Genomic DNA, 21,265 nt, shown 5'->3' on the forward strand with positions numbered 1-21,265 from the left:
TCTGTGCCTGGTGATCTGGTTTTACCTTTCATGGTTTTTCATAGTCGTTTGATATCGCATTTCAGAGGGCGGTTAGGGATTAACCACTTTGCTGAGTGGTACTGGAATGCCTTTCCAAAAGGAAATTCAACAAGGTGCCACATCAAAGGTTACTAAACAAAATAACAACTCATGGTGTAAGGGGGTAGCATATTAGCATGGATGGAGGATAGGCTAGCTAACATGAAGCAGATTTTGTCGTGGTTCCCCAGGACGACAATTTGTTCGTACCTATTAAAACACCGAGAGTCTGAGAAGCGATCTTTCAAGCAGTGAACTTTATTTTCCTAGCACAAGAAAACAAAGCTGGGATGTCCGGAACAATCCGAAGAGCCTCAGGGCTTACTGTCTTTTATGTACATTTCAACTCCATATCTCAAACTCTTATCTTACTTTACAGCCCTCTTATCTTGCTTTCCAATCTGACCTTGCTTTGGCCACCATTGTTTTTAGTTGGCCCTTTATCTGTCCCATTCGAGATTGGTCGCTCCCTATTTCCTCTCTTTGCTTCTTAAACCATGGTGGTTATAACTCTTGTCCTTATCTTGCTCCTGTGTAAACTTCCCTGCTTGTGAAACAATCGTGGTTTTGCTGACTTAGGCCGAATGTATAGAAAAACATGCTCACTCTATTCTTGTCTTTTTATGGCCATTATTTATGGTCAACCATTAAGTTGAGCCACTGAGCAGTATTCATTGTTCTCCCAAGTGACTATTATTTGTCTTTGTTAATTAGTAAATGCTATACTACTTTTCTGGGTCTTCTGCTTTAATCATATTAACTATACTTGATTACATTAGGTCACACGAGGTTACCCTAGGTTACATACTCATCTCAATACTCACCTAAATCTACTTTATAATTTCACTAAAACCTATGATTCTGAACTTCATAACTCATACAATATCCAGTACAAATTCCCTTACATGTCCCCCCTTTGAGGCTATTCCCTAGCCTCATACCAATTACCAAGCTCAAATAATCCCCTTGCTTGATCCCATTTACATTTTATTTTAATCACTCTTTGCAGGCAATGTGGAGGAGCCGAATACTTTGGTCAGGGATCAACGTCCCTATTCCATCTTTATCATAATCTATCTATCCAGGTTCTGATTCTTGGGTTGCTCCCCCAGATTGCCTGCTCCTGACAGTCATCAGCCAAAAACCTTCCCACCCTTGCCAAGGGAAGGGAAAAAGACTGATTCCTGTGTACAGACTAAGTTCTCCTAGTCTCTTGCGGATTCCAGCCAGGTGCTATTGTTGTTACAAAGCGATCTTCCATTATTATAGTCCTTTCACAGAGTGATGAGTTTCAATCTCGACCAAGGTCATGGTGAATCCACTCATCGGAGGCAGCTCAAGGTTTTCCCGTTCCTCTGTTTTTCCTCGTGAGCGTGAGCTGCTTGTCACCATCATCTGCCGTGCTGCAACTCTGGTAAGGAAGGATCTCAGGGCGGGTAGAAAACAACAAAATATGAATCCTAGAACGGTTATGATTGTGATTGCTACAGCTCCAGCTTTGGCAAACCATGCCCCCCATCTTCCTAACATTCTATCCAACCAACTCCATGCCTCATGCCCAAACCCAGCATTTTCTTTCACTTCTGTCCTAAGATTCTTCAACTTATTCATGGCTTGTGTAAATGACCCCTCTGGATCAGTGTTGTTAGGGATAAATGTGCAACACTGGTCTCCAAACATAACACAGACCCCTCCTTTCTCTGCCAGGAGCCAATCTAATGCCTGTCGATTTTGCCATGCCATTTTACTGGTCGCATCCAACTGCTCTCCCAATGCTTCCAGGGCATCATCCGAATAATTAATAAACCTCTGCTGATTATAATAGATGTAATTGATCCACTCAGTGTTTTTGCTGGGTGTGATCCAAACAAAGATGGATTCAAACCCTGCAGCTATTTCGTTCCTAGCTTTGAACTCATTCGGGATGCCTCGGGGCTGTCCGATTGCGTCTAGTTGTACCCTAGGGTCAGGGGTATATGCCCTCTTAACTTTTCGTGATTTAATTTCTTTTTCCACCGGCAGTATTACAGTGCTCTGGGCCAACATAACTCGGGCACACAGTCCCCTCCAATTCAGTGGTAAGTGTGCCAGCAGCCCTTTTTCCGGGCCACAAAGCCACCAGAGATCGGCCAGTTGGTTTACTTGATAGTCTAATACATAAGGAGGGGGTGGCGATCCTCCTTTAACTGGGATGATCAGACTAAGGGCGTCAGTTATATTCCAAATCCTTTCACACTCTCCTGTGTAGTGTCCCAAACTACTCCCCGTGCTGCTTTCCCTCCAATAACAATCTTGGATTCGTAAGTCAGGCTGCACCCTCCATTCCTTTGGGGCCGCGTCCATTGCCGTTCTTGGCCAATTTGGACAATTGTGGGCTATATTGTAAATGCCCTTTTTTACCCCAGCAAGCAGGACACAGTGGTAGTGACACATCGGCGGCTTCCCTTTACAAAGGTCAATACATGCGGATCCTGAACAGTTTACCGTCTCATACGTGAGCGTCCGATTCCCTACCTTATATGTCTGTGTATATGTGGTGTGTGCACGGCAATTTTTCTTTTTCCAGATTTGCCGCATGGTTCTACAGTCTTCTGATCCCCATGGTACATCAATTACTTGGGTGTTAGGTCTCTCTGATGCACATACCACACAATCTTTCCCCTCACTGTTTTTCTGACCTGTATACTCAGCCCATCTCCACCATTTGTTTCTTGTTGCTTTCTCCCAAACAGTATTCGTACTCACTAATCGTCTACGTCTTGTTTGTCTTAATACTCTACCTTCCTGATTCTGCACCCCTATGTCCTCTGCATCCCACTTTCCTTTTTTATGGGTCAAGGAAGTCCCCAAGGGAAATAGTTTCCAAGTCCCAGGTGGGGAACGAGGCCCTTTCCCTGTTCTCACCTCCCTCGGCCCCTTGACTAACAGGCTCAGGCTGGGCATTTGTATCATCAGCCAGCTCATGCACAGAACCACTCTCATCATCCGCTACTATTTCTGTTCTACTTTGGCTCTGCTCCTCCTCCTCACGAATCTCCTCGTGTAGTGCTATCTCTTCCTCGCTGCTACTTCTATCCGCCCTGCCACTATCTTCAGTCTCCCTTCTCTCCACTACCCCGGGTACCGTCCTGGTACAATGGTTCAAGTGATACCACAGTGTACTGCCTTCTACTTGCAACGCCGTGGGAGATACTTTGGTGACTTCAAACGGCCCTTCTCGTCTGGGTTCATGCCAACGTCTCCGGAACTTTCTGATGTATACTTGATCTCCCGGTTTGATCTGGTGTTCCGTTGCAGGGCTCTCCTCCTCCTTGGCCTTTTCCTGTTCAAAAATAGTTCTATGTATAAAAGTTAATTGTCGTACATATTCTCTTGTGTCCTGATCTAAACACTCCAACGCGGGGCCCCCTGCTCCCCCGATCTTTGGCACCGGCATTACTCTTCCTGTCATCATCTCATGTGGGCTTAAATGTGTGATTCTGTTTTCCTGACTCCTGTATTGCATTAGAGCCAATGGCAGAGCATCTATCCAGTTTTTTCCTGTCTCGCTGCAAATTTTGCTTATTTTAGCCTTGAGGGTTCCGTTTGCTCTCTCCACCATTCCTTGGGATTGAGGATGATACACACATCCAAACTTCTGCTTTATTCGGAGTGCTGAGAGTGTCTCTCTCAGTGCCCTCCCTATAAAAGCGGATCCATTGTCTGAACTTAATTGCATGGGTATGCCAAATCTTGGGATAATTTCTTTTGACAGGAAGTTAATTACCGTTCCAGATCCTTGATCTTTGGATGGCGTTGCTTCTATCCATCTGCTGAATCTATCAATAATCACTAGCATGTATCTTTTCCCCCTTACCACCTTTCCCATATCCACATAGTCCATGCATAGATGTTTAAACGGCCCTTCGGGAATGGGTATATGCCCTATTGGGGCAGTAATGCCCTTCCTGATATTATTCTGAGCACACACCTCCCACAGACCTAGTATATAGTCAATTGAGTTTTGCAGGTATGGTGACCAGAATCCTTCCTTCTTAATCTTCCTAGCCACTTCTCCTCTTGCACAGTGATCCACTCCATGTGCTTCACTAATTAGTACGGTTAGTAATGATGTGGGTGCAATGACCAACCCCATCCCATTTCTCCATATTTTGTCATGTTGTCCCTGTAGTGCTCCTCTATCTTTCCACATTGTTTTTTCAGCTACAGGGGCTTCTTCCTGTAACTGTGCCACATCTTCTAATGTGATTTGAGGTTCGATATTCCCCACACCTGGCCCTGGGTGCGGCCTTGCTATTTCTACTGGGGCTATCGTAGCCTCAATGCATCCTGACGCTTCTTTAGCCGCCTTGTCGGCTTTGGTATTTCCCTGTGTGATGCTATCCGTTCCCTTTTTATGCGCCTGACACTTAATTATGGCTAATTCCCTTGGACCCATCATAGCCCTTATTAAAGCCCTGATTTGACCTTCGTGTTGAATTGGTCCTCCTCCGCTTTTCATAAATCCCCTTTGCTTCCATATTGCCCCAAACAGGTGGCAAACCCCGTGGGCATAGGCCGAATCAGTATAAATTTCCACTGCTTCCCCGTTTGCTAACTCACATGCTCTGGTCAGTGCTTCAAGCTCCGCTAACTGGGCTGAGCATGGCTGCTCACATTCTTCTGCCTCCAGTACCTCAAATGTTTTCCCTTTCTGTTCAACTACTGCATAGCCAGCATGATTTCCCCTATGATCCCTATGACACGAGCCATCAACATACAACGTTCTCTTTTCTTCTGTGTTTAACCTATCTGCCTTCAGATCTTTCCTCAGTTTCATAAACACTTTTGTCTCTCTTACACACTCATGCTCCTCTCCCTCATGTGGCAATGGCATATATTCAGCTGGGTTGGCCCTATTGCACTTCACTATCGTAATGTCCGGGAATGTGGTCAGCATTTGAAAATGGTGAATTCTAGCCGGCGTCAGAACAAACTTCCCTTTTTCAATCAATTCAGCTACTTTATGGTATACATGTATGTTTATCGGATATCCCATTGTGACCGTAGCTGCCTTTTCGTACGCCCACCAAGCTGCTGCCAGGCCTTGATAGCACGGAGGGTATCCCATTGCTACGTCATCTAGCTTGGTACTATAATATGCTACAGTCTGCCTTCGCCTCCCCTTGCAATTTTCCTGTGTTAGCACTGCTGTAGCAAATCCGGCTTCTCTGTTACTCACAAATAAGTCAAAGGGTTTGTCATAGGTCGGTAAAGCCAATGCTGGTGCCTGTGCCATTTCTCTCTTTATATTCTCAAATGCGTCTAACGCATCTTTATCCCATTTTAGTTTGGCTTTTAATTCTTCACACCCTGCTTCCTTCATTATCTTTCGTAGTGCCTGCGTTTTTTCTGCATAGCTTTCCACCCATTCTGAACTGAATCCTGTCATTCCCAAAAATGTCATCATTTGTCCCACCGTCTGTGGTTTCGGAACTTTTAGTACTGCTTCTATTTGCTGTGAAGCTATCCCCTTCTGCCCTGCTGATATTTCTCTCCCCAAGTATTCTACCTTTCTCTGGCACAGCTGCAGCTTCTTCCAGGATACTTTATGACCCCCTTCTGCTAGTCTTTTCAAAAGTTTTAAACTATCCTTCCTGCATTGTTCTTGTGTTTCTGTGCATAATAGTAAATCATCCACATATTGTATCAGTGTTCCTTCCAACTGTATTCCTTCTAAATCTGCTCTCAACACCTGATTGAATACATGTGGGGAATGTTTAAATCCTTGGGGCATTCTATTGTATGTGTATTGTTTCCCCTCGTACGTAAATGCAAAGAGATACTGACTTTCTTGAGCTAGTGGCACACTAAAAAATGCCGAACATAGGTCGATTACAGTAAACCATCTACTTTCAGGTGGTATATTTGTCAACAAGGTGTAAGGGTTTGGAACCTCTACTGGCATATCTTCTACTACCTCATTAATTGCCCTTAGGTCATGCACCAATCTCCATTTTTCTCCGTCCGCCTTTTTTACTGGTAGGAGCGGTGTATTACACCTGCTCCGGGTTTCCTTTAATACCCCTGCTTCTATCAATCCCTTAATCGTTTCTCTAATTCCTTCAATTGCTTCTGTCTTGATTGGGTGTTGTGGCCTATAGGGCCCCTGGCGTCCTGTCTTTAATCTGACTTCAACTGGATTAGTGTTTTTAACCCTCCCTACATCCGTGTCCTGTCTGGACCACAACTCCTGTGGGAGGGAGTTCAAATCCTGCTCTAAGCTCTCTCTCCATTCCAGTTCCTGTTTCTCACTTTGCACTCCTATTGTTATCTGCTTTGGTTTCCCAAGCATCTTAACATCCAAAATTATTTTCATCATTTGTCCATCGCTGGACGTCCAAATATCTACATTGTCTGTCTGGACAAATTCTAAGTCTTGTGCTCTCAACACCATTGGTCCTAGGTCCTTTGATCTATATCCCGGATTTACTTTCAATGTGACATGTGGCTCCGCCCCAGGTACAGAGAACCATTTGTCAATCCATTCATTCCTAACGATTGCGAGGGCCACTCCCTCTAGTCCAATTAAAATACTTCCTGACTTTATTTCCTGTTCTCGTCCCGCCTCCCTTTCCCATTTCTCCTGTATTTCAGGTTCCTGCCCTTCATCAAATATCATTGTACTGTGTAATTCTGTTCTCGGCCATTTGGCTTGTGGAACCCAAGTGTCTATAAGTTTTCCCCAAACTTCCCATATCTGTTTTTTAATTTGTTCCTCTATATCTCCCAGCCAATATACATTAACCCCTTCCTTTCCTGGTATCTCAAGTGAATACATTCCCATCAAATCAATTCCTTGTTCGGTGCATTCTAATTTCAGTCCTAGACCTAGGATTGCATCCCTTCCCAATAGGTTTAAAGGAGTTTTATCACATACTAAAACAGGTACATGGGTAGTTTTGTTTCCAATGGTAACAGGCACCGGCGTCGTCATTCGAGCTAGTGTTATTTTCCCCGAGAACCCCACAGTTTTTACAAACCGGTTTGACAATGGTAGGTGATCCGCATATTTCGTTTGTATGCACGTACACGTGGCGCCGGTGTCTATCATCATGGGGACCTCGATCCCGCCTACTCTAACATTAACTATAGGTTCCTGCTCTGCGGTTTCTGTTATTTGTACGTACTGTCCTACCATTTCGGGGTTCTCTGGGCCTCTCTATGCGAAACTCTGATGGTTCACCGGCCCTTGAAACATCGGGATGCTGTTCGGCGACCCTTGGATCAGCTGTTGGCCTGCCTGTTGCTGGTTTTCTCCCTGTCTGGTGGAACTCCGCGGGCAATTCCTTTTTATGTGCCCTGTCTCCCCGCACCCCCAACACACACCTGGAGGGCCAGGCAGTGGTCCCTGTCTCGGAGTCTGATAATTAGCCTGTCCCTGCCCTCTCTGATTCTGAAAGGGTGGCCTACCACCTCCCTGTCCTTTCCCATTTTTATTCCAGTCAGTCTGATTTTGCAGGGCGTATGGGTTTTGATAATTTAGGCCATGGGCTTCTGTGTTTATGGACAGTGGGAAGGCAGAAATGTTATAGGTTACGATGGGCTGGCCTCCATCTCCGCTCCCCCCTATTGTTAGTGCAGGTATTTCCCCTGACTTTTGCTCCACCACCATCGGTGCTATTTTTCTGGGTGTGAGATCTTCTTTTGCCTTTAGCTTATCCTTGTTTTTGATCTCCTCCAATTGTGCCTGAAGGAGTTTACGTTGTATCTCCTTCAGCTGTTTGTCTGCATTCTTTTCATCTTTGCGATGTCTTTCTACTGCATGGGCAACATAATCCACAAACTCCCGGTAGCTTTTTGAGTCCAAGCCCACCACATCCTCCAGTCTTGTCTTAGCTGAGACTGGCAGGCCCTCTAGAATTGCAGCCCGGAACATGGAGTTGGTCAGCGGGTCTGTTAGAATGTCCCTCTCCGTGTCCCTTCTCCACCTTTTTAATTGATTTTCCACATACACAGCTGCATTCTCCTCCTCACCCAATGGCTCTCCCCTTAGGGTTTTTACATCCATTCGATTGGGGTACATATTCCTCAGTGCCTGCCAGATGTCTTGTCGGTACAGGTCCATTAGTGTCCCATCTACCTCTGGGTCATAAGCTGCGGTCGGGATGCCGGCACGTCTCAGCGGAGTGGACTCGATGGGCCGAATGGCCTTACTTCCACTCCTATGTCTTATTACTTCTGCCATTTGGTCCATTCCTAGCACCTTTGTCAGGAGAGCTTTGATGTCACCCAGTGCCATCCTTTTTCCCACCATTCCTGCCTCCAACTGTCCAATCCACCTTCCAGCTCCATCCAAAATATTGGGTAATTCATTAATTAGATTAGGCAAATCCTGACCTGACCAAGGGATATACTGTGGTCTGCCACCCTTCAGAATCACCGGGAACATCTTTTTCCCTCTTTTCTCCATATCTGGAAACTTTACAGTTTGGTGTCTTACCCGCGTCGATTTTCTTTGTTCCCCTAACACTGATTGTCCCCCTTCATCGTTACTACTTTCTTCTGTCTCTCCTTCCATCTCTCCCTCGATTCTCTCTGGGTACTTCCACCTCCATGCTTTCCCCACTTCTCGTCTGTCTGCCTCTTTGTGCCCTTTCCAACATGTTTCCTTTATGCTTCTGTTTCTTTCTCTTTCCTCTCTGCCGGCTTCGACTCTCTTTTCTTTTATTTTTCCCTGTGACGCCTTACTTTCACCCTCGCAAGGATCATGACTTGTTTTCCACTCATATTTTCTTCTACCATTCTTTTCTTCCTCTTCTCGTTCCTTTTCCTCTTTCATTACCTTCTTTACCCATTCCAAAAGGTCTATTACATTTACTTCTTCCTCCAACTGCTTTCTCCTTTGGTTTAACTCATTCAACTCCTCTTCTGTTTTCTTAGCCTCTTCCTCTACACCTTGTTTCTTTTCTAACTCCCTTTGTGCCCATTCCTCCTTCGTCACCTTTTCTGTGTCAAATACTCCCTCAAAATTCATCGTGCCTGATATAACTGGGTACAGTCCCGTGGAACCCTGTTCCTCTGAGTATGGGGGCGGGGCTACATTTGGATCTTCCAATTTTGCTTTTTCCTGAAGTTGCACTGGCATTTGCATCCATACTTCCCTCCATGCCCTTCTCCTTTCTCTCCCTTCCTTTTCAAACAATGCCAGTATCTCTAGTTCTTTTTCTCGCTTCTCCTTTCTTTTCTTAGATTTATCTTTTATTTTATAGTTCTTTATTATTCCCTTCTGGTCCTCACACCTCTCTACGCACCATGTGCCTTCCTCCGGCCACTGTGTATTAGTTTTACTTGTTCTTTTGGCCCATTTTTCAGAGACGTGTTCTATATCTCCCCTGAGGGCTGGGAACTTATCCCCTAATGTTTCCACTGGTGTTTTAACTTTGTGTGCCATTACTCGTCTTTTCGGATTACTGTCACAATTTTTATCACTTAATCCGTCAGAGTTAGGTATCACAGTGATTATTACTTGCTGTGTTGTTTTTCCGTGCTCAGTCCCCTGTTTACCTTTACCTTGGGTTTCCCTTGCCAATATCTGTAACTCTAACCGGGGTCCCGATATCCACTTCCCCGTAGTCCCCTGTCCCGGCACTATCTTCCTTTCCCGGGCTAGAGGGTAGTAGGTTTTTACTTGCTCGTCTATGTGTATAGAAACCCTATATCGATCAGATTCCTTTATTAATTTCTCTAGAGTTTCCAAGTTTATTTCGTCTATCCAATTCCTATCGGCTATTCTTTCCCATTTTACATACGGCCACTCGTTCTCTACCTCTTCTAAGTTAGTTATATGTGTAATTTTTCCCCAATCCAGTGTTGCTTCCGTTTCTGTTATTATCCTTTCTTAACCCCCTGACTAATCTTCCTTCCCAACCGATTGTACCAATCTCGCCGCTAGGCGGTTTTGTCAGTGTGACCTTTCCAAGTTGTTAGTTATTACCCTACCTGTGTTCCGACTCTCCTTCTTATTTCTGTCCTCCACGCTGCTGCCTCAGACCAGTTTGTTCAAATTGGTCTTTTACTTTCTCTATTCTAGCTGTTAATCCCCCTTTCCGGGGTTAGATTCCCCTCCTGTGCTTTTGACTACCGTATTAGGTCAGAGAGCGATCTCTCACTGATCTCTCTCCCTCTCGGTTGACGTCCCTTACCCGAGGTCCTGGGTAGGTTCGGACTGGCAGATTTTCCCACACTTACTCTCTTCTGGGCAAGTCGTAACCTGGAAAAACCCGCTCCAAACCGGTTGACTTAACCTAATTGCATTACCTTAGCGTTCGGCCTTTTTCCCGTCTCACTTTTTACCCACTCACAGACAATACAGTATTCACAGTGCGGTTTGCATGCAAAACTCTACTCTTCAGATCAGACTCAGTCTCTCAATACTATTTTACACAATTTGGTTTTAGTTATGCAGGATATCTTTGTGGTTGGGGAGATCCAGGACCAGCAAAGAGCCGGGTGCGCCGGGCCTCGAGATCCCTTTTCCGACAACAAGGATTTACATGCAATACAAATTTGCTTACCCTGTTGTCAGAATGCCGGCTTTGGGATGTCCAGCCCCGGTCGGACCTTCGCCTCCGCCACTCCTTCCAGATGCTTTTCTGGGCGATCTCTCACCAACCCTGCTCGCAGCGCCAATTTTGTCGTGGTTCCCCAGGACGACAATTTGTTTGTACCTATTAAAACACCGAGAGTCTGAGAAGCGATCTTTCAAGCAGTGAACTTTATTTTCCTAGCACAAGAAAACAAAGCTGGGATGTCCGGAACAATCCGAAGAGCCTCAGGGCTTACTGTCTTTTATGTACATTTCAACTCCATATCTCAAACTCTTATCTTACTTTACAGCCCTCTTATCTTGCTTTCCAATCTGACCTTGCTTTGGCCACCATTGTTTTTAGTTGGCCCTTTATCTGTCCCATTCGAGATTGGTCGCTCCCTATTTCCTCTCTTTGCTTCTTAAACCATGGTGGTTATAACTCTTGTCCTTATCTTGCTCCTGTGTAAACTTCCCTGCTTGTGAAATTCTTGATGTCGCGAGGAATTAAGGGCTATGGGGAGAATGCTGGGAGGTGGAGTTGAAATGCCCATCAGCCATGATTGAATGGCGGAGTGGACTCGATGGGCCGAATGGCCTTACTTCCACTCCTATGTCTTATGGTCTTATGGTCTTATGAAACAATCGTGGTTTTGCTGACTTAGGCCGAATGTATAGAAAAACATGCTCACTCTATTCTTGTCTTTTTATGGCCATTATTTATGGTCAACCATTAAGTTGAGCCACTGAGCAGTATTCATTGTTCTCCCAAGTGACTATTATTTGTCTTTGTTAATTAGTAAATGCTATACTACTTTTCTGGGTCTTCTGCTTTAATCATATTAACTATACTTGATTACATTAGGTCACACGAGGTTACCCTAGGTTACATACTCATCTCAATACTCACCTAAATCTACTTTATCATTTCACTAAAACCTATGATTCTGAACTTCATACCTAACTCATACAATATCCAGTACAAATTCCCTTACAACAGTCACGATAAATAGGCCATTGTCACGTTGGCAAGCTGTTACTAGTGGAGATCAGTGCTAGGGCCTCAACTATTTTTGATCAACAAGGGAGTCAAGAGTTATGGGGAGAGGGGGCAGCATGGTGGCGCAGTGGGTTGGCCTTGTTGGCTCACGACGCCGCGGTCCCAGATTTGATCCCGGCTCTGGGTCACTGTCCTTGTGAAGTTTGCACATTCTCCCCATGTTTGCGTGGGTTTCACCCCCACAACCCAAAGATGTGCGAGGTAGGGGGATTGAACACGCTAAATTGCCCCTTAATTGGGAAAAAAAATTAATTGGGTACACTAAATTTATAAAAATGTAAAAACACATAGAGTTATGGGGGGGAGGGAAGGGGGTGCAGGCAGGCCACAATCAGATCAGCCATGATCTTATTGAGTGGCGGAGCGAGCTTGAGAGGCTGAATTGCCTACTCCTGCTTCTAATTCTTGTGTTCTGTGGGGCTGAGTCACACATTGGCCAGACCAGTAAAATGGAAAAATGTGCAAATTACATAAAATGAGCAGGTCAGTGTGACTAATTGGATTGCTCTTCCCAAGAATCGACACCTGAACAACAGGTTGAATGGCCTACTTCTGTGTAGTTCTATGATTAAAAGTAAGATGTCAGCATAAAGCTCAGCCAGTTTTTATAAAGCATCCGAGGGAGAAACCCAAATCAACATGGAGCATTGCAGAAGGCACACTGTGAATTTAAAAAGGAGGGACAGTGAGGGAAAAACCCCAGTCAGGAGCACCAAGACAGAAGCAAATATGGAAGGATTCTCAAAATTCAGATTTATTTTCTGTCTCTACTTTTCCTTTTGTTTCTAAGCTAGGAAACCAATAGCTTGCTATTTATTAAATTGGTAACTTGAAAACAGATAAACAAATTAATAGAGCTAAAACAATTGATTAAATTATAAAAATTAATTCACTAATCTGATAAATTAATTTCTAGGGTTAAATAAACATGTGTCATACGTGCAAGGGTTATGAGTTTTTAGAGCGCATTGTGATGCTGGACAACCTTATTTGTGGTCGGTGTCTGCAGCTTGAAGAATTTTGGCTCAGAGTTGTTGAGTTGGGAGTCCCAGCTACAGACATCGTGAGCATCAGGAGGGGGAATGTTACCCGGACAATTTGTTCCCTGAGGTAATCACATCCCTTAGGTTAAGCAAATCATTAGAGTTTGTCAATGATCAGGGATAGAAGAATGTGACTGCAAATCAGGGGGGGTTTAGAGATCAGGATGTAGTGATAGAGGCACCTCATCTCTTGATTTTGACCGAAAGGTATGAAATTCCTGAGAACAAGAACAAGGTGCTGGAAGCACCAATTGGAAGAAGTGAAAAATAATGTGGTTGCGATCGGGGCAAATAGATTATCTTTTTTGGAGCCATAGTAAAATGTTATTAAGGTTCTGTTTGCCCAGTGCCAAGGTTAGATATCTCCTTGTGGCTGGAAGAGGAATTGGAATAGAAGGGCAATGATCCATGTGGAACCAATGACAGGTAGAAATATCTAGCAATGAGGTTCTACAGAGGGAACATCAGCAGTTAGAGTCCAAATTAAAAAACAGAACCTCAAAGGATTAATACCTGAACCACCTGCAAATTTGCATTCAGATAAAAGGATAGAAGGTTAAATACAATGCTGAAAAAGTGTTGTGAGAGGCAGGGCTTTCACTTCACAGACCATGGGCACTGAGACTGGGGGAAAAGGGAGCTGTTCCATTGGCTCCGGCTCCACTTAAACTGACAAATTGAATAACTAAAGCATCAGACAAGGCTTTAAGCTAATAAAACCAAACTAAGGGGTGGGAGGGCAGCAGTTGAATGGATTCAGGAAAGAGAAAATTCGAAAGCAGCAAAGAAAATGTCAACACTCTCAAGCAAAGCAGGATTTTAGGTGGTCAGAAGAGAAACTGAATAACCATGGTAATAGGGCATCAGTGTCTAAGGTGACATCAGGGAAAATTAGAAAAAGACCAAAGCTAAACCCACAATCTGAATGTGCAAAGAATTCCCAACAAGTTAGATGAATTAATAGTATGGATAGAAATTAATATTTTTTACCGAATCACTATCTACATTTGCTGATGATACAAAGTTAGATGCAAAGGTAAGCTGTGGGGAAGGACACAGAGAAGCTGCAAAGACATATAGACTGGTGAAGTGAGTGGGCAACAAGATAGCAGATGGAGTATAATGTGGGGGAGTGTGAAGTTATTCACTTTTGTCAGAAGAATAGAAGAGCAAAATATTTTTGAAAGGTGTGAAACTTGTAAATGTTAATATTCAAAGAGACTTGAGTGTGTTCATATCAATACCACAGAAGGTTTGCGTGCAGACACTTCGGATGGCAAATGGCATGTTAGTCTTTATTGCAAGAAGATTGGAGTAGGATATAAATAAATCTTGCTACAGTTGCACAGGACTTTGATGAGACTACATCTGAAATGCTGTATATAGTTTTGGTCTCCATATTTATGGAAGGATGTATTTACATTGGAAACAATACAGCTAAGGTTCACTAAATTGATCCCTGGATGAGGTGGCTGTCTTATGATGAGAGGCTCAGTATATTGGGCTTATATCCTCTGGAGGCAATCTCATTGAAACTTACTAGATTCTGAAGGGGCTTGAAGTAGTAGATTCTGAGAGGTTATTTATGCTGGTTGGGGAATCTAAAATACGGGGACACAATCACAGGGTAAGGGGCCGAACATTTAGGACTGAGATGAGGAGAAATTACTTCACTCAAAAGGTTGTGAATCTTTGAAGTTCTCAGAGGGTTATGCATGCTCCATTGCTGAATACATTTAAGGTTAGAATAGACAGACTTTTCTCAGGAAATCAAGTAATCAAAGAGTGGGCAGAAATGTAGAGTTGAGCCCTAAGATCATCAATAATCATATCGAATGGCTTGAGGGGCCAGATTGTTTTCTCCTCGTGTATTCTTGTGCCATTATAAAGTCATGGTTGAAAAATAACCAAGGTTGGGAACTACATATTCCATCATACTTAACATTTAGACAAGATTGGAAAAATAGAAAGGGAGAAATGATATCCCTGATAATAAAGGGTGGAATGAAGATAGTTGTGAGAAAGGATCTTGGCTCAGAAAATAAAGGCTGGTGCTAAGAAACAGCAAGAGTCAAAGAACATTGTTGGGCGTTGCTTACAGCCCCACAGTTAGCAGAAGAAATTGCTATATGCTGTGTCAGAATTGATATAAGTAATAATAAAGATGTCTCAAGTATTATAACAACACAGGTCAAGGGAAAAACCAGCAGGCAAGGGGTAAAATGTCGGACCTTAAAGTAAAGCCACCTGCACTGGAGATTTACAATCATCTCACAGGGCATTAGGATAAGAAAGGCGACCCACGTCACATAAATCATGGCTCCAGCCTGTCTGTAGGAGGGAAATTCATTGTCCAGCCCAGTGCAGGGGATAAAAACATCCAGAAGTTCAGGATAAAGGAAATATGTTGAACAGAATCCAGGAGATTATAAAGAAGCATTGTATTAGCTGATCGTTTTCCCATTAAAGCGACCAGAAAATATGCATACTGATCACCTTGTATTCCGACTGAATTGATTAGGTCAATGCCTACTTGTAAATCTGAAAGAACCTTAAATATATATGCGTGTAATTCTGACTATGATCAGAGCTGACTTTTACGAGCTAAGGCTAGCTGCAGAACTTGCTTCTCTTGTGTACACATCAATTCCAAATAAACTCAACTTTTACAACTCCAGCGGTCGAGAACAGACTCGGAGCATTTCTTCCCTCCAACACCCACGAACAGTAATTGTAGTGTAGAACAGAGTATACATCAGGAATTAGAGGTGTTTGTAATAATTGTTGGGAGCCTTCAATCTTTTATAATATAATAATCTTTATTGTCACAAGTAGGCTTACATTAACACTGAAATTAAGTTACTGTGAAAAGCCCCTAGTCGCCACATTTCAGCGCCTGTTCGGGTACACAGAGGGAGAATTCAGAATGTCCAAATTACCTAACAGCTCGTCTTTCGGGACTTGTGGGAGGAACCTGGAGCACCCAGAGGCGAACCAACGCAGACACGGGGAGAAGGTGCAGTCTCCACACAGTGACCCAAGAATCTGGGATCCTGGAGCTGTGAAGAAACAGTGCTACCCACTGTGCTATCGTGCTGCCCATATCAACCGGACAGGCAAGATTTGCAGAATTGTGTAGAGAATGGGTTAATGGAATGCACGTAAACAAGATAATTTTCTAATCAGCATATCAAGGAACCAAGTAAAGGGCTATTTTGTATGTAATATTGTGCAACGATCATGCATTAATTAATAACCCTGTATAAAGGGACTTCTGGGAAAGAATGATCATAATATGGTGAAATGTCATACTGAGTTTGAAAGTGACTTTGTTCAGTCAAAAACTAGGGTCTGAGATCTAAACAAAGCACACCAGATTCTTATGAGAGGAGAGGCTTAGGTAGATTGGGAAAGCACATTAAAAGGTATGGCTAGCATTTAAAGAATTAATGTGTAATTTCCAATAAATATACATCCCTTTAGGGTACAAAACCCCACACAGCAGTAGCTAACAAGTTGAGATAAAGTAAGAGTTCAAAGGAAGAAGCTAAGTAAGTAAGTAAAGTCACCATAGTCCAAGTCGATCATAGGCTGCTTTCCCTTTTGAAGGGGAGAGCTGACTGGTGGTGATTTAACCTGAGGATCACCGCACCTCAGGTGGGGGGCAAGGTTGAGAAGGTGGGCCTTCATAAGTAACCTTCATGAACAAATGAAGAGACTTACATTGTTCCCAAAAACCTAAGCAAGCCTAAAGGTTGGGAGTATTTTAGAATTCAGCAAAGGTGGACCAAGGAATTGATAAAATGAGTATGAGAGTAGACCAGTGCTGGGTTCCTACGATATGAGAAGAAATCCATCACTATGTTCAAAACTTTATCCTTATTGCTATTTACAAAAAATAGATTTCTTGCTGAACCAAAACATGGCTAATATAAGTCACATGACCACAAGGTTGGCCTTTTGCCTGGGAGCTACCCCCAGCAGTGACCAGAGCAAGATAATTATTTTCTCAGCTGGGGAATCGCACACCTCCTTGTGCAGACCCCGTGTAACCACGAAACCAGGATATTGAAGATCGCATATCAAAGCCTTTTCTGCCTGTAAACAGATTTGTATCGCACCTGGAACTGTCCAGGCCCATTTCAAAAGGTAACCAAAGGGATGCATTTGCATCTGATAAGCTCAGCATGCTAGGAGAGCCAGTGGGTTTGTCTAAACAATAGCTTCCCAGCACCAGATCCTCAATATGGATGGTCTTTCTTTCAACAACTAGTTACTGGGGCATCATAAGTCCTGAAATCAAAGCCAATTCCAGACTGGATAAGCATCCCTTTTGTAGCCATCCCCCACACATACAATCTTTGCCCAGCATGAATCTGACTATAGGTTTTACCCTTCCTTCCACAGAAATATTAAATTAAACTTACTTAAAACTGTACCTTATTTGTAATATGTAACAATACAAATATAAATCCCTTAAAACTACCTTTGTTTTCTGAACACTGCAGATTATTAATAAATTAGATCACAAAAACCAAGGGATTGGGAAAACACTCCACCGCATATTTATTTTTAAAATTCAAAACATCTGCTTACAAATTGGTGGTAAGAGGAAATATGTACTGTTGTCTGTCTCTCTCCTGTCCATAACAATAGCAAGAGGCATAAAAGATTCCAAAAGCATGTAAATGGCTAGAGATTAGTGAAGATAAATATTGACCATTAGTGACAGTAAACAGGTGAAATTATAATGGGAAATAAGGAAATCATAGAGACATTAAATAAATACTTTGAATCTGTCTTCACAATAAAAGACAAAAACATTTTGGACTTAATGGAGAATCAAGGATTTAGTGAGAATGAAGAATTAAATCAGTATAAGTGGAGTGTAATATCCGGCACAGGACCTACAGACTGGGAATGCTTTTCTTCCCCTTACTCTTGGCAGTGTATGAGCTCCTCTGCATGGTTAACCCACGTCGGCCAGTGAGGCACCAACTGAGCTGGAACGTGGTGGGGATCTACTGCGTAATGTACATAAATCGGTTGTGTGACTAAAACTTTGCTTTTTACTTCACTCAGTGTGGACTCCCAATGTCCTTATTGAATAGAGAAATAATACTGGGGAAATGAATGGGCCTAAATGTTCACAAATCCCTTTGACCCAATGACCTAAGTCCTTGGGTTTTAAAAGAGGTAGCTGCAGACATTACGAATGCATTAGTTTTGATTCTCCCTGAATTTCTTAGATTCTAGAACAGTTCCCGGGGATTAAAAATAGCGAACATAAGCCTGTTATTTAAGAAAGGAGGAAGAGAGAAAACAGGATGAGGTCAGTAAGACTTGACATCAGTAGTAGACAAATGAGTGAATCTATTATTAGTAGCAGGGCACTTAGAAAGACACAATGCAATTAAGCAGAATCAACACAGATTTATGAAAGGGAAATCATGTTTGACAAATCTGTTAGAATATTTTAAGGATGTAACTAGTTGGATGGATAAGGGAGAACTGGTGGATGTCGCGGATTTGTTTTCTTTAAAAGAACATTTAAAAAGAGGTTCTTACACAAAATGAGATTAGGGATAACATATTAGCATTGATTGAGAACAGGTTAATGAATAGAAAACAGATATATATGATTCCAGACCAGACCCCAACACTGGCGAGGATACTGGACCGAAACCCCAATATTTTAATTTTGTTGTAAGATTATGCGGGCAGAATGATTCGCCCCAGGAGTGATTGCATGAAGAAATAGGGCTTTGGCATTTTTAAAACAAAAGGTTATTCTGAATACAATATTAAACATTTTAACTTCACATTTGAAAAGAACCCCTTAAACACTACTACTCAATTTCCAATTAAATAACAAGAAAATAAACATACAGCTCTCAATATATTTTAAAATCAGCATGGCATACAGTAATACTTCTTTCTCAAACAGATTTGGATCCTGTTAGAATCCCTTTAGACTCTGGCTGAATATCTTCAAAAGGCTGGGTCACCTGGCGTCCTTCAACTTCTTCCTTGTCCCAGACTTTAAATACTATTAGTCTTTTATAACTATCCTACTGTGAGAGAATTGTGGATTCAGTTTCAGACAGATCAGACGTAAGCTCTTCTCTCTCCAAAGCCTCTCCAAAACTGATCCTTTGCATCCCTTAGCTCCACCCATCGTCTCCTCAAGCTGAAAAAACAAATTGACAGTGCAGACTAAAAGTACCTTAACTTCCCAGGGACTTCCCCCAGTCAAAACACAGTGCATTAGCCCAGACTGCAAACCACATTTCTTTGATTAATTTCACTTTCTGGCTCCTAGAATCTCCCAGGCCTTTACAAAACAAAATCCTTTTTAAAAACATTACCACTGCAGTCAAATACACTATAACCCCAGGCTTTTAACCCTTAAATTGTTCCAATATTTAGATGCCAATATTCCTAAAATCCTCCATTCGTCCCACCTCCCCTCCCTTAAAAAATGAACAGCAATGTAAATGGGTGGCTTTATTTTTCGAAAAGCCTTTTCATTTTAAACATTTCTTAAGATTACACACAACTTATATTCTATAAAATACATAATTTTACATTTTTAAACAGGCAAACTTCAATATAAATATAGTCCATTTTAGTCTTCCCACATGTTACAGTTGTGATAAAGCATCTCCGCCTACCACATGTAGAATTCGTAAATTAAATATTTGTAACAATAAACTTCATCTGAATAGTCTTGCATTTTGAATTTTAAATTTATCCAAGAGTTTAATGGATTATGGTCCGAATATACAATTGTGTCAGATAAATTGTTATGAACATAATTGTTAAAGTATTGTAATGCCAAAACCAAGCTCAATGGGTGCGATTTTACAGGTAATGTTCTGTGTCATTTTGGGCGTGATTTCCCGGATGTTTCCCAACAGACGAACAGGTGAGACTGTGGCGGCACCAAGTGCCCAAAATGATCCCCACAAGCTTCATGGTGGAATTGACTGTCCTGCCAGCTGATTTGCCCAAACTGCACCTGGCAGCTTCCTGCTAGTAAGGGGGAGCTGCTCATAAACACTTCCTCCAAACTCACCACTTTTGTGCCACAGCACACCCTGGCATCCACCAGCCAAGCCCTCCATGCCCAGCAGTGCTGCCCACAAATGACACCTGCCATAGACACCCCAATGCATCAAGCGTGCGGCTCACAATGCCCCATCTCCGTCCCCGCAGGAGACGTTGGCCTACAACAGATGGGAAAGGGCCCAGATGGGCGGTGGGGCTCCAAACATCAGAGTCCTCACCTCTATAAAGAATAGGCCCTGGCGGGCTTGACCAAGAAGAGAGCATTCACTGATATTGAGGGTTCACTGCCCCTTCATCCAGATGACTTGGCACAAGTGAGTGGTTCATGTCAGACAAAATGATCCTTCCCTCTCACTGACCACATGCCCATTCTCTTGCAAGATCTCCACCTGATGGGCTGGGCCACTCGGGGTCACCTCCCCACCCTGCCACCCAACAGAACACCTCAGAGGACAGCTCCGAGGAGACCATCATCGACGGGTCACAGCTATCACCCCAGCCTTCCACAAGTGCAGAGCCACCTACCTCGGTGGGCGACGTTAGTGAACAGGTGTCTGAAGCACAATCTGGTGAGCACCACACAGTTGCTGATGCACGTCAGGTGGGGGCAGGAACATCCAAGGGAGTCAGCAGTCAGAGGCCTGCTGGATCCCAGGACTCAGCAAAGTCCCAGTCAGGTGCCGAGCCTCTGGGCAAAGTTATCCCGTAGCTGATGCAGACTCCAGGGTATGACCATGAGATTCAGGAGTGGATGTCAGCGACACTCCGGCAAGTGCATAGATGACTAGAGGAGTCCCAAAGGCTACGGAAGCAGGAGATGGCACCGGCAATGCGTGGCACTGAGGCCAACATTGCTAGGGTAGCGACTGCAGTGGAAAACCTGGAGCACAACATTAGTATCATGAGTGGTGGTGTCCAAGGCATGGTTCAGTCTGCATCCACCATGGCTGAGGGCCTCAACACTATTTTCCAGTCGCTGAGGGATGTGTCCAAGATGCAGGTAGACATTGCCGAGGCACTGCAGCACACGTCCCAGTAGCACAGGGACGTGTACCAGACTCAGGTGGACATTGCCGGGGGCTCTGCGGAGTGTGGCCCAGTCACTGAGAAATATTGCTGAGTGCATCAGCACCTTTGTGCACACAATATGGAAGTTCCAGGACCGGCAGAGCCAGATGACACAGAGGCCTCTGGAACTCACTTCAACTGCCTCTCCATCCCATGGAGAGCCCCAGGCTCTACGGGCACTGTCCTGGTGGAGGGAGCTTTGGAGACTGACCGGGGCCTGCCACCAGGCAGACAACGGTTGTCTCCACTTCACCCCTCCACTTACACTGGTGCATTTCAACGTAGGCAGGCAGAACAGGATGGAGCGGCAATACCAGTGACACGGGTACATCGGCCATGACTCTCCAGCTCCGGGCCCCCCAGAGGGTGCCTCCAAGGGCATCGAAGGCAACAGAG

General features: G+C 43.7%; 2 protein-coding genes across 3 annotated transcripts in view; one reads left to right on the forward strand and one right to left on the reverse strand.

Moving 5' to 3' along the window:
• Positions 1–21,265, forward strand: part of rgs7bpa (regulator of G protein signaling 7 binding protein a) — a 176,468-nt gene that overhangs the window by 170 nt on the left and 155,033 nt on the right. The gene's annotated exons all lie outside the window — the stretch shown is intronic.
• On the reverse strand, positions 1,291–10,698 carry LOC119962849. Of its 2 annotated transcripts, none has more exons than XM_038791019.1 (2): positions 10,617–10,698; positions 1,291–3,382 (listed from the first exon to the last, which is right to left on the reverse strand). In XM_038791019.1, the coding sequence occupies exon 2, from the start codon at positions 3,043–3,045 to the stop codon at positions 1,324–1,326; it is 1,722 nt and encodes a 573-aa protein (XP_038646947.1). In that variant the 5' UTR covers positions 3,046–3,382; positions 10,617–10,698; the 3' UTR covers positions 1,291–1,323. The 2 variants fall into 2 exon arrangements, with proteins under 2 accessions (XP_038646947.1, XP_038646945.1); XM_038791017.1 differs by lacking the exon at positions 10,617–10,698 and adding an exon at positions 10,042–10,421.

This window comes from Scyliorhinus canicula, chromosome 3 (genome assembly GCF_902713615.1).
Source record: "Scyliorhinus canicula chromosome 3, sScyCan1.1, whole genome shotgun sequence".
NCBI lineage: Eukaryota > Metazoa > Chordata > Chondrichthyes > Carcharhiniformes > Scyliorhinidae > Scyliorhinus > Scyliorhinus canicula.